This window comes from Microtus pennsylvanicus, chromosome 16, assembly GCF_037038515.1.
Source record: "Microtus pennsylvanicus isolate mMicPen1 chromosome 16, mMicPen1.hap1, whole genome shotgun sequence".
NCBI classification, from domain to species: domain Eukaryota; kingdom Metazoa; phylum Chordata; class Mammalia; order Rodentia; family Cricetidae; genus Microtus; species Microtus pennsylvanicus.
In genome coordinates this window covers 33,788,169-33,806,579 of record NC_134594.1, presented here as the reverse complement: position 1 = coordinate 33,806,579, position 18,411 = coordinate 33,788,169, and the positions used below count along the sequence as shown (strand labels likewise).

General features: G+C 41.2%; 1 protein-coding gene across 6 annotated transcripts; it reads left to right on the top strand.

The window, feature by feature from the left end:
• The first annotated feature begins 263 nt into the window (after positions 1-263).
• On the top strand, positions 264-18,064 carry Slc33a1 (solute carrier family 33 member 1). Of its 6 annotated transcripts, XR_012908044.1 has the most exons (8): positions 264-1,434; positions 8,142-8,332; positions 12,509-12,693; positions 13,102-13,219; positions 14,296-14,511; positions 14,991-15,185; positions 15,862-15,885; positions 16,817-18,064. XR_012908044.1 is itself a non-coding variant. In XM_075950524.1 (7 exons), the coding sequence occupies exons 1-6, from the start codon at positions 660-662 to the stop codon at positions 15,156-15,158; spliced, it is 1,653 nt and encodes a 550-aa protein (XP_075806639.1). In that variant the 5' UTR covers positions 264-659; the 3' UTR covers positions 15,159-15,185; positions 16,817-18,064. The 6 variants fall into 6 exon arrangements, 4 of the variants coding, with proteins under 4 accessions (XP_075806639.1, XP_075806638.1, XP_075806637.1 ...); XM_075950524.1 differs by lacking the exon at positions 15,862-15,885; XM_075950523.1 differs by lacking the exon at positions 16,817-18,064 and having other exon boundaries at positions 15,862-15,976.
• The last annotated feature ends 347 nt before the right edge of the window (positions 18,065-18,411 follow it).

Sequence of the window (18,411 nt, the reverse complement as noted above, 5' to 3'; positions counted from 1 at the left end):
TAGCTTAGGCCCACGAGTTCCACGCGAGCGCATGCGCAACCGGAATCCCGGCATTTGCGTCGCTTCATCCTAGACGTACGGTACGCAGGCGTTATTCCTCCCTTGGCGTCAGAATCGAGGGAATTAATGGTTCCTAGCAAACGTCGTTCGGTAACGCCACCACCGGAGCTGGCCCTGATTGGTTGGCTTGGAAAGGGGGCGGGCGGGGGACTTATTTGGGAAAGGAACCACTTCCCGAAGCGCGAGGCAGGAAGTCATCCTGTACCACCGGTGTCGGCCGAGCAGGGCGCAGGCTGCTGGGGCAGCGGAGACCTCCTGGCAGCGGGCGGGCAGGCGGGCGTTCGGGTACCGCCGCAGTTGCGAGCCCGCCACCATCGCAGCGCCACGGCCCGCTCCGCCAGCCTCGAGCCCGGCGCGGCCGCCGCGGGGGCTCCTGCAAACTCTCTGAAGCGGCTCCTCGGGGCAGCGACCCAGGCTTTGCCTGGGCCACCGGCCGGGGAATCTGGATCCGTGCTGCAGAACAGCGAGCAGTCTCCCCGTGTCCGCCCTCCTGGCGGTGAGCCCTCGAGACCCTGGTCCAGAGCGGCTGCCTTGGACCTGGGACTAGATTGATCCAAAACGCCAGGCCATCATAGACCGGGCTCTGAGTCGTCTCTGATATGTCACCGACCATCTCCCACAAGGACAGCAGTCGGCAGCGGCGGCCAGGCATGTTCAGCCACGCTCTGGATATGAAGACTGGCCCGTTGCCGCCGGGCGCCTGGGATGACAGTCACTCGGACTCTGTGGGCGGGGAGGGGGACCGAGAAGCTCTTCTTGGGGATGGCAGCCCCGGTGACTTCCCAAAAGCTCCGCGGAGCTACCGAGCCGAACTAAGTAGCATTTTGTTACTGCTCTTTCTTTACGTGCTCCAGGGCATTCCCCTAGGCCTGGCCGGAAGCATCCCTCTCATTTTGCAGAGCAAAAATGTTAGCTACACAGACCAGGCTTTCTTCAGTTTTGTCTTCTGGCCTTTCAGTCTTAAGTTGCTCTGGGCGCCCTTGGTTGATGCTGTCTACTTTAAGAACTTCGGTCGTCGAAAGTCCTGGCTTGTCCCTACTCAATACATACTAGGACTCTTCATGATATATTTATCCACTCAAGTGGACCATTTGCTCGGAAATACTGATGGCAGAACACCTGATGTGGTTGCTCTCACTGTGGCATTCTTCTTGTTTGAATTCCTGGCTGCCACTCAGGACATCGCTGTGGACGGTTGGGCGTTAACTATGTTATCCCGGGAAAACGTGGGCTATGCTTCCACATGCAATTCTGTGGGCCAAACAGCAGGCTATTTTTTGGGCAATGTTTTGTTTTTGGCTCTTGAATCTGCTGACTTTTGTAACAAATATTTGCGGTTTCAGCCTCAGCCCAGGGGAATCGTTACCCTTTCAGGTAGTGTACCAAACTATTATACTGTCAGATTGATTTTATGCTTGTGAATGCTTTTGACGCGAAACTTTGGATGGGCTCTCTCTTTTGCTTGCGTTTAATTTTTTTTAATGACGCACAAAATATTTTACATCATTTCTCTTTAAAATGAACGCACACCACATTGACTTTCATTATGAGATTTTCATACATGTATATATGTACTTTGCTCATGCTCTCTTCCTTAACACACCCTTCTCTCTCCTCCTCCTCCCTCCTAGCCCTCTTCCTTCAAATAGTTCACACACAATGTTTTTCCCTTCTAGATTCGTTGTAGGAGAGAAATCATGTGACATTTTTCCTTTTGAGTTTGGGTTATTTCTGAATTCTGTTTACTGGATTTTTTTTTAAGGGTCTGTATAGCCAACCTCAAGCTCAGTCCAGCTTCAGCTTCCTGAGTGCTGAGATTACAAGCATGTGCCCCTACACCTGGCTTTTTTATTAAGTTTACCAGGCATCTAGATGGTAGATGAGTTAAGTGTGTGTCCTGTTTTGTTAAAATGTGCTTCTTTCAAGTATTGCTAAAGCCAGCCTTTGACATTAGCACAGATATTGATCAGTAAGTACTCGTCAGTGAAAAGTGAAAGTAACTGATAAAAATAATAAAATTCTGAGATAATGATCTATGGGCATTTCTTGATGCACAAGTGCATATTTTAAAAACATTCATTTAAGCACGGTTCACATTTTTCTTTTGTGTTTCAGTAAACTGAGCTGTCTAGTTTCTCGCTTTCTGAACCTTTCCCAGCTTTGCTGTTTCACAGGTCATCCTCTCTAGCAGTTTGTCGAATGGCGAGAGCAGTAAATAGAAGCATTCCGCACTTGGCAAAGTGACAGGGTTCTAAGGGCCTTCTGCAAAGGAGCGTGCCTGCCAACTAAGAACAGTAGAGATGGACATCGGAGAGGCCCAGAACAGCCAGCCATTGACTGTGGTGGAGATAACAGTTGACATTTCTCATGGTTGGTTAGGCTGACACTGGTTTTTTTTTTTTTTTTGAATAGCTGTTTGAAAAACTGAAGAACTTTGTTCTCCAGAAGATTCTAAAATAGTTCACTTTAAAATTTAACTTTTCTTTCTGTACTTTTGATTTTGTTTAAAACATTTCGAGTTAAAGAGTTAAAGCATTAACTTTAATGCTTACACATATCACATTACCAGTTTTGAGGTTTCTGTGACTTGGTAATAGCGAAACTAAATTCTGTGGATTCTGTTTCTGTTTGTGTGTCCCTGGTGCTGGGAAATGAGCCCAGTACTTCTGCATAAAAGGCAGACTGTTTTCACTGTGCTGAGTCCCCATCCCATTAGCCACTGGGAGTTTTTCCTTTTGTTTCCCTCTTGACCTTTGTCTAGTCCTGAGATATGGAAAGGAGTCTAGACTGGTATCAAATGCCCATCCATCTCAGGATCTACGTACTTAAGTTATGCACCACCACGCTCAGTTTAACCAGTGGGTGGTTTTGAGGAATTTAAAGGCCCTGGAATCATAGAAGGAAATACCATTGCCTAGGTATGTAAAGAGGAGAGAAACACACTCTAGAAAATCCGCATATTAGAATCCGTAACTTAGAAGCAAACCAAACAGTCAAGGGCTTGAGTGTTAACTCTGGTTCAGAGCTCTTGTTGCTCTGCAGGGGTCCTGAGTTTGGCTCCCAGCACCCATATGGTGATTTACAGCCCTCCGTAACTCCAGTTTGGGAGGACCCAGTACCCTCTTCTGGCCTCCATAGACACCAGGAACACAAAGTGCACTCACATACATTCAGGGAAAACACTAATACACATGAAAGTAAACAAACCTTTAGTTTTTTTTTAATTCTGTAATTAATCACAGGTACTGAGTAAGGAATGTACTGAAAAAGAACAGTTTTGACTTTAGAAGGCAGTCATCTGGATGGCAAATTGAGAGAGGGATGATGAGAAGAGATAAAATCAAAACTTTGAGTCTACTGACTGGCTTTTTCATGGCTTCAGGACAGTCCCAAATGCAGAAGGAGGCCTTTTCCTTCTTATACCCTTTGTTTTCCAAGATCCTGGACAGACAAAGAGAGACCCTTTAAGCAGGAAGGGATGTCAAAGACAGAGAGAGAGAGAGAGAGAGAGAGAGAGATGCATTTCTTTCTTCATTTTTATGATGACAAAACTGCTATCAAGCAACTAATTAGGGACATGTACTTGGAGCTTAGGTGTTCGTGGCTTTTTTTTTATTTATTATGTATACAATATTCTGTCTGTGTGTATGTCTGCAGGCCAGAAGAGGACACCAGACCTCGTTACAGATGGTTATGAGCCACCATGTGGTTGCCGGGAATTGAACTCAGGACCTTTGGAAGAGCAGGCAATGCTCTTAACCACTGAGCCATCTCTCCAGCCCTGTTCGTGGCTTTTAATCTAATATTTTGCCTGTAATTGGTAGGACGATAGAAAAACCTCATGGAAAACCTTTAGATCTAAATATGTGCTAATGGAGCTGTTGTCTTTTATTTTTCAGAACAATGCAGCTTTGTGGCTCCATGTAGCTGAAAAGATCACCCACTTTTAGAATCCCTTGTTCTTAGAAATGATAGGTTAAAGTTTTAATTTTTTAACTGACCTACGCGGAGCCACCCTGTGGGTGCTGGGAACCAAATGTGAGTCCTCTGGAAGAGCAACCAGTGCTCTTAATTGCTGAGCCACCTCTCCAGCCCCCACATGGCTTTTAAGTTTGCTTTAAAATAAGATAAGTATGTATATATAGGACTCAGTCAGAGAAAAGGTGCTTGCACCTCAAGCCTAAGACAGGATTTCGATTCCTGGAACCCATAGTGGGAGGAGAGAACCAACTCCCAAAAGTTGCCCTCTGACCTTCACATGTACTCTGTGATGTGTGCCTGTGCACATGCATACAATAATAAGAGCGATAATAAACAAAATAATTGCCTTTCATTCAGTTGTGTGGGGAGAAGTTAGGTGACCCCCCCTCCCAGAAGTGGTAAGGGATTTTTGTACTACTAGGGATAACATTAAAATATTGTCTTATACTAAAATATCAATACAAACAAGATGGTTCAGTGTCTAGGGTGCCTGCTGCCAAGCCTGATGACTTGTGTTTCTATCCCTGTGATCCATATGATGAAGGAAGAAAACTATTTCCCACAAGTAGTCCGCTGACCTCCACCCCACACATACATACATGTACATGCACATGACTAGCTAAATACCATGCCAAGAAGTCGGTGTGGGGATATAAACCGTTGACTTTGATTTCACTCATAAGCCATGTGGGAGAGGATAGGTGGCCGTGTATATGGTTGTGTGTGTGTGTTTGCATGCAGTTTTACTCCATGTATGTATAGACTTTGTAACTAACACGACAGTCATGGCTGACTGATTAGTTTACCTTAAGATTCCTTTCTGTTGTCACGCTCCTCTTATCCACAGCTTTTTTTAACGGGAGAGCAGAGCATCACTCTAACCCAGCTGTCCTGGCTATCCTAGAGTCATTGACCGTCCTGCCTCAGATGCTAGGACTGCAAGTGTGTGCCGTCAGCTGGGCTTGCTTTTGGTCTTTATAGTTGTTACACGAGCAATGCTCCCTCTCCCCTCCACTAGCCTGTCAAATGCCGGGTTACAGGTGTACATCACACTGTGGTAGGTAGGTACTGCTTGTGCTGTTTGATTTCCCTTTTAGCCCCCAAGTGAATAACTCATTTTCTCTCTGTGATTGCCAGCATTTGGTATTCTTGCTGTTTTTCACTTTAGTTACTTTGATAGTTTCATAGTTTACTAGTTTTACAGAATAGTATGATTATAAAGGAATATTGGAACCTGATGTGGTGTTTTGATTTTGATTTTTGAGACAGGGGTCTTAGGCAGTCCTGGCTACTCTGGAAGTCACTATGTAGACCAGGTTGACCACAAATCCAGAAAAATCTACCTGCCTCTTCCTCTGTTTCCCACGTGTTGTTGGGATTAAAGGTGTGTGCTACCTTGCCTTGTCCTAATATTCCTTACTAAGCTATTTCCCTGTAAGATTGATGTTGAAGAATATCCATAGCTTGAACTACCAGCCACTGTAAAAATACACCATGAGCTCTATCATGACACCATATAGTAAGATACGTAAGATGAATTCTTTTTAAAAATGTTAAGGTTGATATATTGTTTATTTATTTATGTGTGTATATGCACACTTACGTATGTGTCCGTGGAGGTCAGAGGACAGCTAAGTGGAGACAGTTCTCTTTTACCTTTATGTGGACTCCAGAGATTCTACTCAAGTGGTCAGGTTTGTACAGCAGGTATGGTTCCTGGCTGAACCCTTTTGCCAGGTTCCTAACCTTGAGCTTCTGCTTTTCTTTGTGCTGCTTTTCTCCTGAGCTTACAATGGGCTGGTGTGCCAGAATCTATATTGTGTGTGTGTGAAAAAAAAAATTCTTTTTTCCGAGACAGGGTTTCTCTGTGTAGCACTGGCTGTCTTGTCCTTGAACTTGCTCTTTAGTCCAGGCTGACCTTGAACTCAGAGACTTACCTGCTTTCTGCCTCCCTAGTGCTGGTCAGAGGCACACGCCCTCCCTGCTTGGCCAACTTTTATACTTTTATTCATCAGTGGTGAATTACTACCTGCTCTTAATGTCTGCATTCGTGGGTGTATTAGACAAGTTCTTGTAGGCACTTTTGAATATTCAGTCAAATAGCGTGTTTGTGAAAGTAGGACATCACCTTTGTCATCTTGGTCATTTTGGAGAGCTGATTGTGTACTTTCACTGTGATTAGTACACTGTACTCTGGAAGCGATGTTAACGAACAACAGACATGGCCAGTGTGGTTGGTGAGCCATTATGCTGCAGCAGGGATTAGACTTTCCTTCCTGTTCTTCATGCTTTATTTCCCTCAAAGCACAAGGAAATCAGAAATAGTCTTGCCTGTGCATACCATGTCCTTCTGTTGGCATTGGCATAAAGGAATTTAAATTCTAGTTGAAGATTTTTTTCATTAGACTCGTTAAGATGTAGTAAGCAAATTTTCCTTGAGAAGTGAAGCTCCCATAACCTAAAGTATAATGGAAGAATCTATACATTTCATTCTTTTTTGTTTACTTGTTTTTATTTTGAAGACAGGGTTTCTCTGTATAGACCTGTTTTTGTTTTGTTTTGTTTTTGTTTTGTGTGTTTTTTTTTTTCAAGACACAGTTTCTCTGCAGCTTTGGAGCCTGTCCTGGAACCAGCTCTTGTAGACTACGCTGGCCTTGAACTCACTGAGATTAGCCTCTGCCTCCTGAGTACTGGGATTAAAGGTGTGCACCACCATGGCCGGCTGGTCATTTAATTCTTATCAAAACTTTTAATTGGCATTTCTGTTGGCAGAATTATTAAACCACCAAAAAAAAAGCTTTCTTAATGAAAATACTGCTTAAGTTAAACTCTAAACAAATCTTCATTTGTCTCACTTTATTGTTTGTGAGTACAAGTGCATAGGCTCACGGAGGCCAGAGGCACCTGGAGCTGGCGTTACAGGCCACTAGGTGTGAGTACTGGGACACGTTGAGACAGATGTGTTCGTGTCTGAATCAAGGGGCAACTCCTATGGCAGCTTCGTAGTGAGCTCGGGCGGCATTTGGTAGTTTATCATACAGTGTATATTACAGAGGGGATGTGTGTAACCATGCTTTGCACATTCATATCTTGTGTGTGCTCTATTACTGCTGTTCTTTCTGGCTGTTAGGAAGGCTCTTCTAAACCATTGTTCTCTCCCACCTATACACTTGTTCAAGCTCCTTCCGTGAAACAATACAGACAGTACACCGTGTCTTCATCTGCAGATACTGCAAAGAGGTTAATCTTAAAGAGATTAAACATGTACAAAGTTTAGAAATTAAAAATTAAAATATGAGCTGGCAAAGAGAGTTCAATGGGTACTTGCTGTGCAAGCCTGACCATCTGAGTTCAATCTCTAGAACTCATAGTGGAGGCAGACTCCCTAGGGTTGTTTGACCTCCTCAGGAACCTGCATCTGTACTCTGACACATATATTACACACACACAGCACACACACCTACACTTGTGGTGGGCATCTGAAGCAAATAATCATGTGTTTGGTTTGGAATGGAGTGTTTAGTTTTTCATTTAAAAACAGGTGTATATATACGCTAGGCTGGCTTTGAACTCACTGTCTAGTGAAGAATGATCCTAAGTGTTGTTCCTTCTGGCTCAGCTTCCCAAGTGCTAGAATTACTGGGATGTTCCAGCCCACCCGGCTATCTTGCTGTGTACCTCTGGCTGGCCTTGGATTAACTTTGTAGCCTAAGCTAGCCTCAAAAGCCTCCTGAGTGTTGGGATTACTGGTGTGCACCGCTGTGCTTGGTTCAATCATGCATTCTTTATCATCTAAATTGTCATTTAATACAGGAAATGCTTGGATGTGTAACTATAGCCAATGAACCTTATGTGGTGTAAAAATCTTTTCTTTCTCTTACCTAAATTAGATCTGTAGCCCTCCCCCAAAGGTAAGTATTAGTCAGTTTTGTGTCTGTATGTTTAAAGAGTCAGGAAGACTTCATTCATCTGCTGTGCCTCAAACAAAGTTTATAGCATAACATTAGGGTATTTTTAGTTAAGGAAAGTTGTATTTTATTTATTATCAATGAAGTTATATTTCAAAAATTAATTATAGACTAAAACATTCTTAATTTCAGATTTTCTTTTTTTCTGGGGAACTGTATTTTTAATAACAACGACATTAGTAGCCCTTCTGAAAAAAGAAAACAAGGAAGTGTCAGTAGTAAAAGAAGAAACCCAAGGGATTACAGATACTTACAAGCTGCTGTTTGCAATTATAAAAATGCCAGCAGTTCTGGCATTTTGCCTTCTGATTCTAACTTCAAAGGTAAGAGATTTTTAAACAAATGTATTATTATCACGGAATACTTTCAATGTCTTTTCATAAGTCCCCTTCTAATACCATAGGATTTAAAACTGAAAAGCAATATTTCCTGCGTATTAAATATATTTTTAAGTGATTTCAAATATCACATCTAAGTAAGCTATACATCTTAGAATCTTGAAGTTATGTCCATATGTAGATACTGTTGACAATAGTAACGGTTGAAATGAGAGTGAACACCTTGAAGTGAATAGTTTTCTACTATTGTAAGGATCGCGTCCTTAATATCGGGGTGTAATGTCATTTACTGAGAATGTGGCTTACAAAGATAAGGAAGTGTATATGTATTTAAAAATCTATTGAATTATTTTTTTCAAAATATTGAAAGGAAATCTACCATGAAACAAATAGGATTACTGGTAATTTACATTCTTCATGAAGATGTCTTTGCTTAGCCAGGTGGTGGTGGCACACACCTTTAATCCCAGCACTTAGAAGAGTGAGTTCCAGGACAGCCAAGGCTACATAAAGAAACCCTGCCTTGAACCTCCCCTGCCTCAAAGTCTTTGCTTAGCCAGATATTGTAACTAATGCCTGTAGTCCCAGTATAGTCCCAGGGGAAGTTGAGGCAGGAAGATTAATGTGACATCAAGGCCAACCTAGGTTATAGTGTAAGGCCCTGTTGCAGAAAGCAAAATAAGGCTCAGTTTTGTAGTCCTAAAACTTAAAGCTCTTATGCTTGAAGCAAGGTAAGCAAGTATATGCCTGTAGCATAGTCTCACAGTCTAGACTTTTACAGCATTTAAAAAATCCATCTATATGAACACTTTATAACAGGCCTAAAGTAAATACTGTACCTTCATTGTCTTCATTTTAATGAGTTACTCCCTTAATGATGGAGACATAGTTAGAAGATAACATTATATTCAGTCAGTCATTTAGAAATGAACACTTTTTGGCATGTTCCTTTGTTTTCTATTGTTTTTGCGATAGGGTCTCACCCTACATCCCTTGCTTGCCTAGAACTCAATATGTAGGCCGGGTTGGCCTTGAACTCACAGAGATCTTCCTACCTCTGCCTTTGGATTGCTGGTTTATTTGAGTTTTTTTTCTCTGTTATATGTGTGCACATATCTGTGTATATACCTACTTCATATATATGTTTTTACAACAGTTTAAAAGTAGAATTGAACCATTGTGTGTAATTTTATAGTTTTTGTCCTATTCCAGACATATCCTGGTATCATTCGTATTTTAATATGTTTAAATAGCTACATTAATAGTCATAATATGTAAATTTGCTATGAGTTTTTTCCTCATGATACATGAGACAGTATCATCATGTAGCCCAGGAGCTGGCTTCAGACAGTATATAGCTGATGATAATGTTGAATAGTGTTTTTTTTAAAAAAAGATTTCTTTATCTTTATTTTATGTATATGGGTAATCTGCTTGAATGTATGTCTGTAACACATGTGTGCAGTACCTGTAGAAGTCAGAAGAGGATGGTGGATCCCCTAAAACTAAAGTTACAGATGGCTGTGAGCTGCCATGTTGGTTCTGGGTACTGAGCCCCTGTCCTCTGGAAGAGCACCTAGGACTCTTAATAGCTTAGCCTTCTTCCAAGCTCAGTGTTGAATGCTTAAGCTCCTTGCATCCGTCTCCCAAGTGTGAGGACTATCGTGTGTATCACATCTAATGTATGTTATTTATAGTTTGTTCGTCTCATTACTCTAAATTCCATTTTATGAGGATGCCGGTATTTATTTTTCAGGATTTGTTTAGGTGGGTATGGTTTATTATGAATAGTACCTCTGTAAATATTCATGTAGGTGTTTTGTGAACCTTTATTCTTATTACTCTTAGGTTAATACTGAGGAGTTAAATCACCAGGCTCTAGGAATTACATAGTATATACTTCTAGGCATTTATTTTTTAAATAGTGGCTCTTTCCGGACAGTTAAGTGAGGTAAGGGCAGAGAGACCTCTCTCTGCTTCCACCTTTAGCAGCATGAGGGGGTTCTTTTCAGAGGCCTGTCTACTCAGGTGAAGCTGGAAAAAAAATGTTTTTTTCAGGGTAAGTCAGTATAGAACAGAGTTGAAAAATTGGAGGTGTTAAGGGAAATGAGCATGCGGGCTCAGGTAGGGGCATAGGCTTCTCAGGGAGTCTGTTCTGAAGCTGCATCTGAGAGAGCTGTAAAGGAACAAATGCGATCAGAGTGACCGCTGAGGTGCATTGGACAGGAATAATGCTGATAAGGTAAGGACTTAGTCACAAGGTTTTCAGTGGGGAGCTCAGATATTTTTATAGTAAACAAATCAGTAGTCTCGTGCGATTCCCAACAAGTGTCTGGGAAAAAAGCGGGGCTGTACTGGGAGGTATTATAGATCTGTCGTTATGCATGGCTTGCTGTCTCTTGACGTTCTTACTTAAAAATCATTACATAAGGAGAATATTTTCTCTGTGTAGGGAGTCTTCACAGCAAATGTTATTAATTGCATAGCAATTCTTTTTTTCCCCTCTTAGTTAATATTTTCTTTTGAGAACTTCAAAAGTAAGCACTGAATCTGCATCACTCCGCCCCCTGCCCCAGCCTCCCATGTTCCCCTTCATGATTCTTCATCATCATCTTTTTAAGACGGGGTTTCACTGTGCTATGTAGCCTAGGCTTTCCTAGAACTCACTCTGTAGACCAGGCTGGCCTCAAACTCACAGAAATCAACCAAACCAAATAAACAAATAAACAAAAACCCCACCCCCCAAAAAAGACCAGATTCTATAGAGTGGCCTTCTGTGTTGGAATCGGGTTATGCATAGGTTTGTAGGAGCATCACAGACGTCATATCTCTGTGTCTCCAGGGAATCATGGAATCTATATCATGCTCTTATCCCCTGATGTTTTCTAGGTTTTGAATGCTTTGTTGAGACTTTGTGAGGTTATAGTTTTTTCTTTTGTAACTAAACTGACTTCTAAGAAGATCCTCGGGACTAGCTGTCTTAGTTCAAACGTTGTCTCCACTTTTATCATCCTTACTCTTTATTGATGTCTTTAAGAATTAATCTCATTAAGCCGGGCGGTGGTGGCGTTCCCTTTAATCCCAGCACTTGGGAGGCAGAGTCAGGTGTATCTCAGTGAGTTTGAGGCCAGCCTGGTCTACAGAGCAAGTTCCAGGACAGCGAGGGTATACAGAGAAACCCTGTCTCAAAAACAGCTAAAACAAAACAAAATCTAATTAATTATACTTTTTCTGCTTTTTTTTTTCCTAGACAGGCTTTCTCTTTATAGCCTTGGCTGTCCTGGAACTGGCTCTGTAGACCAGGCTGGCCTTGAACTCAGAGATGCACCTCCCAAGTGCTGGGACTAAAGGTGTGTGCCACCATGCCAGGCTATTTTTCCATATTTTATTCAACCTTTCCAGTATACTGTTTTCTTAAAATTGATTTTGAAATGTTAGATATGTTTGGGAATTTTTATTTTAATTTATGAAAAATCGTCAAAAAATATGTCAGTGAGTCTTCATTTGGATCAAATTTATTTATGATTAACCAGAAACTTTTCTTTTAAATTTATGATATACAAAACAGTAGAATTTTAAACTTACAATAGATTGAACTGATGTTTGGTTTTTTGTTTTTATATTTTTTTTTTTTTTAGGGGAAGGTCCCTCTACATTGCTCTGTCTGTCCTGGATCTCTATGTAGACCAGGCTGGCTCGAATTTCCAGAGAACTGTCTACATCTGCCTAATGAGTGTGAGGCTTAAGAGCATGCCTCTTCAACCGATTTATGCTTTTTTGAGACAGAGTCTCATTACATAGCCCAGGCTGTCCTGAAACTCACTATATAGACCAGGATGGCTTAGAACTCACAGCAGTTTGCTACTGCTGCTGCTGCCTCCTAAAGGCTGGGATTAAAGGCCTGGATTGAACTTTTTCAAAGTAGAAATGTATTTGTAATTAAAACTAACTACAGTTCTACCAGTATCGCCTTTTCTATTGTTTTTCACTACATAATATTAGTAAACCAAAGTGCAAAATACACCTTCTGTAACTTGACAACTTTGCACTTGTGACTGGTGGGCTAAGAGATGAGACTGGAGGTTTTGTAGGACTTGCCTGTGTCTTGACATAGGCATCTCCTGTGTCAGATGCTAACCCACTTCTGTTCGTTTGTTGCAGATTGGCTTTTCAGCAGCAGATGCCGTGACAGGCCTGAAACTGGTAGAAGAGGGGGTGCCTAAGGAACATCTCGCCTTACTGGCCGTCCCGATGGTTCCTCTGCAGATAGTACTGCCACTGATCATCAGCAAGTACACCGCAGGTCCCCAGCCACTGAACATCTTTTACAAAGCCATGCCCTACAGGTAACAGCAGAGCCTGCTAAATAGCTGGTTATGTTCACTATTGTGCATCTGACAGTAGAGTGTAGGGGTAGAATTGGGGAAGGAGGCATGATGGAACTTTACTGTCACTGTTATTTAGAGGAAGTTTTTCTCTTTTTAGTCTTCTGGAATGTCCTTTTGTTGTTTGGGGGATAGGTAATATTTTTGTTTTCGTTACTGTTGTTTTGAAGGAGTGTCTCTATGTAGCCCTGGCTGTTCTGGAACTTACAGACCAGGCTGACTCAAACTCAGAGATCTGTTTGCCTCTGCCTCCTGGGTCTAAGATTAAAGGCATGTGCCACCATGCCGGGCTCTAGCCATTTTTAATACAGCTTACAGCTTACTCCTTAATGTAAAATGGATGTCAACTCAGTGTTTCTCTTTTTGTAGGTTATTGCTTGGATTAGAATATGCCCTGCTTGTTTGGTGGACTCCTAAAGTAGAGCATCAAGGAGGATTCCCCATATATTACTATGTTATAGTGCTGCTGAGTTATGCGTTACATCAGGTAAGCTAGGAGACGAGCTGCTCATGAAGTGTGTGTGTGTGTGTGTGTGTGTGTGTGTGTGTGTGTGTGTGTGTGTGTGTGTTTCTCACTAAACTGGTAGCTTGCCACATTGGCTAGGCTGGCTGGTCACTGCCTGTTTCTGCTTCAAAAGCTGGAGTTACAGGCACTCACTTATTCATGGGTGAGCATATGAACTCAAGCCCCATAGTTGTAGAAGTGCCATCTTCCAGTCCCTGAGGAAAAAATTTCCCAGCTACTTTAATGAAGTTGAAGGTTTCCATGTTAATCTGACAATAAAGTAATTTGATGGTGAACTTAAGTCCAATGTCTTTAAACTTGGTGAGGGATAGTCATGAAATAATTTTTCTTCAAATTATTCCTTTATGGAGAATTTATTATATTTCAGAATTTTAACAAAGTTTACTCTTACTAAGTAAGTATACCTTGATCTATTCATAGATGTAGAAAAGATGTTTGTGTTTATTTTTGGTTTTGAGACAGTCTCTGCCCGTATAACCAAGCCTAAGTTTGAACAGGTCTGAAACTGGCCCTATCAATCCAGTCAATCAATAAAGAATTCCATAGTGGATCATATCTAACAAAACATAGGCTTGTAAACTTATTGGGGCCAGTATGTCAAATGCATATTTCTGTTTTGCACAAAATTAATGCTAGGCACATAACAGACATTAAAAAGAAACATTTGGTTCAGTTAGTGTCTCACTGTCTACCTAGGGAAAGAAATGTATGGACGATGCTGTTATAGTCCAAAGGCTTGTTTCTTTGGCTTTTGCTTTTCTTGGAGAATTTCTCAAAGCATAATCAGAGAAGCCTAGGCAATCACACAGGCCTTAAAGGAAAAAAGATTCTAGGTCTCCGACATGAGGTGTGGTGTATGGCAGCAATGTCGTCATTACTGATGTGTTGTGTGACCAGAAAACAGGGCTCCATAGTTTATGCTTCCTGCTTGGTGCCCCATGCTCAATCCCGAACACCCTGCACACAGAAAACAAAAGCCAAAAAGAAAAGAAAAGAAAACCTCCTTCCACCATCCCAATGTTGCCTTCTTCTCACAGGTCACGCTGTACAGCATGTATGTGTCGATAATGGCTTTCAATGCCAAGGTCAGTGACCCTCTTATCGGAGGAACATACATGACCCTTTTAAATACTGTGTCGAATCTGGGAGGAAACTGGCCGTCTACAGTAGCTCTTTGGCTCGTGGATCCCCTCACAGTGAAGGAGTGTGTAGGAGCATCAAACCAGAATTGTCGAACACCTGATGCTATTGAAGTAAGTGTGTTTTAGTTTCCAGATAACAGTGAACAAGTTTTGAAATATGGTTAGTGGCTAAAAATCATATATACCGTAGTTTCAGTATGGAAATGTACATATTTTAGCACTATTATGATGAGGATTAATTGCGAATTTGTGTCAGTAAGACTAGCTTAGGTGAAGGTGCTTTTTAGGCAAACAGAGCACACTGGGGTAGCTGAAGTGCTCACAAATGAAACAATAATAGCTGGCTTTTACAGCACGGTTGGTGTAGTGCTTACTTAGCAAGCACAGAGTTCTGGGTTTACACAGAAAACCAATCTTAGCGATGTGTGCCTTTAATCCCGGCACTTGAGGGCTGTGAGGAAGAAATTCAGAAGTCCAGGATATCCTCAGGTCCAGAATTTGAAGCCAACCTAGGCTATCTGAGACCCTGCATCTATAAAGCAAACCAGAAAAAAAGTTACAGAATATTAATTATACTTTTATTTTTATAGCTTTGCAAAAAACTTGGCGGCTCATGTGTGACAGCTCTGGATGGTTATTATGTGGAATCCATTATCTGTGTTTTCATTGGATTTGGTTGGTGGTTCTTTCTTGGTCCAAAATTCAAAAAGTTACAGGATGAAGGACCATCTTCATGGAAGTGCAAAAGGAATAACTAATGCCAACATTACTGGACATTCTAGAAGGTAATTGTAGATTAGTTTTGCTGAGAAAGCTATGATAATCAGTGTATAGGGATATAAAATACTGCTTAATTTTAACTTTAAATGTCACATAGTTGAAAATAGAAATTTCTTTGTGTATTTGATCATATTTTTCCTTGCCTTCTCAGTGTATTTAATGTTTACTTAAGGCCAGGAAACAACTCTTTTGGTTGTATTACTTGATTTCTGTTAATTTACTGACCAAAGCATATTTTAAGCTGCAGTGGAACAGTCGTGGTGGTCACCATGCTGCCAAGTATTGTTGTTGGTACCTGTCATTGAGTTGTATGTAACATTTGGTACAATGTATCAAGTGGGCAGAGCTTAATATTCAGGTACTAGCTGACTAGTTTGACCTTATTGGACGTTAATTCTCACTTTAAATTGTAAATTTGTAAAAATTTATGTGGACTCTGATGCAAAGAAAATGTAGACTATTAAAACATTGAGATTTTTCTGATCATAATCGATTGTATAAATGAATCTGTTAAAATAACTATTTTAACTGTAATTTTTGCTTTTGTAAGCATGGAAGATTTATAAAAAGATTATTCAAACTATTTTTTTATAAATGAAAGCTATTGTTTTTAATTTATTGATTTTCCTATCTCTCCTTTTTGGGGATGCTATTTTGATTTCTTGTTAACTCTTGCCCTAGGTTTACGCTATGATTTTGTCACAGGTGAGTCATGGCACACAGACAGCTAATGAGGGGATCAAGTTTGTGGTGTGCGTGTTTATGGCTGAGTTGTAAAAATAAAAACTAAATGTCATTCTTGCTGTAGTTTTTTAATTACTGTGAGAAAAAAATGTAAACTTACAATTAAATAAAAGTTCAGTGAGTTAACACTATAATCTTAAAGTGACTATTTCAAAAAGAGATTTTGTGCCTTTGATAGACCACTCTGTGGGAGAGCATTTCTTAAGTTTAGGTAAGCACTTTATTCATGAAAATATTAATAATTATTTTATGCCAAATCAGGAATTGTATTTGCTTCTTTTTCCTTTTTTCTTTCTTTTTTTAAAATTTATTTATTATGTATGCAATGTTCTGCCTGCATATATGCCTACATGCCCAAAGATGGCACCAGATATTACTATAGATGGTTGCAAGCTACCATGTGGTTGCTGGGAATTGAACTCAAAGAGCAGTCATCTCTGAGCCATTTCTCCAGCCCCCAGGTATTTCTGTTTTTTAAAACACCCAGGTATTTCTGTTTTTTAAAACACATGCTTTTGGGGGGAACTCATTTTGCAACTGTGTGGGTACCAAAGAAATAGTATTACTGTTGGATTATTCCACAGTATCTCTACAACATTTTACGTATGAACAGAGTGCGATCACTTTTTGTTTTTTGAGCCAGGGTTTCTTTGTGTAGCCCTGGCTATCCTAGAACTTGATTTGTAGACCAGGCTGACCTTGAACTCACAGAGATTCTCTGTGTGTGTGTGTGCCACCACTGCCCAGCCTAAGTTAATAACTTTTGATGAGCCAAGGCCAGGGAATTTCCCTACCCTAAACAAGCCTAGCCTTTGGATTTTGAAATAGTGTCTTATTGTGTAGCCCAGGATGGCCTCAGATTTGCCCTAGCCCTGCTGCTTTGGTCTCTCAGGTACTGAGATTATAGGCGTGTGCCGCTACAAACTCTGAAAGAGAATAGCAGACAAGAGATAAACCAGAATGGCGGTTGTTGGAAGGTTGCTGGTCAGAGGTTACCGTCTATCATGGCCTGGCAGCTCTCTCCAAAGCTTGGCAGCATGGGGACTACCCCCAACCCCCAGCATGACTTCCTGCTCTCTACCTGATCTTCTCTGGAGAATATCCCTGGCCCGCCCAGGAAGACTGACATTGTCTGAAAGCTGTCTTTAAGCCTTGATGCCTGATTTATCTTTAGCATGACCCTGGGCACAGTTCCCTGCTAGAAGCCTTCCCCTGCTGCACACATGGTGATTAAACTTGTATTAGGAGCTTTGCTATAGGACCCAGCCGCCACAATCAAAGCCTCATGATAGGAGTGTGGTGAGCCACTTAGTGCAAAGTAGGGTTTGTCCCTGTATATTCCCTGGAATAAAGTTGGTAGGACTTACTGAAGTCATCTCCCAGAGGACTGTCTGTGTTGTACTCACAACTGTCTGAATCCTGTTCCCTGTTTCTGCTGCCTCCTCCCTCATGGATCAGTGCACCAACAATCTGGAGGAAAAAGCGGGATCACAGGTAGCGTGGGAAAGGAAAAGAAAAAATGGAGTCCAGAATTTGTGAAGATGATTGGAAGGAGTGTTGTCCTAGGAAGCAAAAATAATGACAGTGTGGGTGGGACCAGGGACTTGTTCCCAAACAAATGTTTTTCTAACGTTTTAATATTTTTAAGATTATTTTATTATTTTATGTATTATAAAAGTGTTTTGCCTCCATATTTGTATGTATGGACACAATAGCCATGCTTGGTACCCAGGGAGGCTATTGGATCTCCTTGAACTGGAATTATAGTGACGTATGAGCTACCATGTTGGTTTGGCGGCTTGAACCCAGGTCCTCTGTAAGAGCAGCAAGTGATGTTAACCATTGAGCCAAATCTCCAACTCCAAGAAGATAATATATTTTAATATTTATTATTGTAAAAATTAATTAATCAACATTATTTTTGTCTTTTATGAAAACAAGAATTAAATATTAATTCTTCAGGGTCAATATCAAAGTAATTTTGCTAGTTGCTCCTCAATCTAGAGTTGAACAGCAGCCTTCTGGCAGCTTCCTTTTTCTCAGCTCTTCCATCATCGGTCTATAGTCTTCATTACAAGTATATAGATTTCTTGTAAAGTGTAATCAGAAAATAAAACTTCTTCCTTTAGGATAAATGGTATCTCCTGAGTGATGAATTTGTTCTTCTCCATTATCTAAGCCACATATTCCAACAAATCCTGTCCATCATAGTTCTGCCTACCACGTGCATCCCAGGTTGTGGAGTGCTGTGTGCTCAATTTAAACTAAAGATGTCCTGTGGGCATTTCTCCTTTAAAATTAGCGGTGGGAGCTGGAGCGATGGCTCAGCACTTCCAGAGAAACCGAGTTCATCCCATCACCCACATGGTGGTTCACAGTCCTCGATAACTCCAGTCCCACAGCATCTGGTGCTCTCCTCTGGCTCCTGTGTGCGCTCGGTGCACATCCATGTGCTCAGACAAACAGCAGCACACATAAAGATAAATA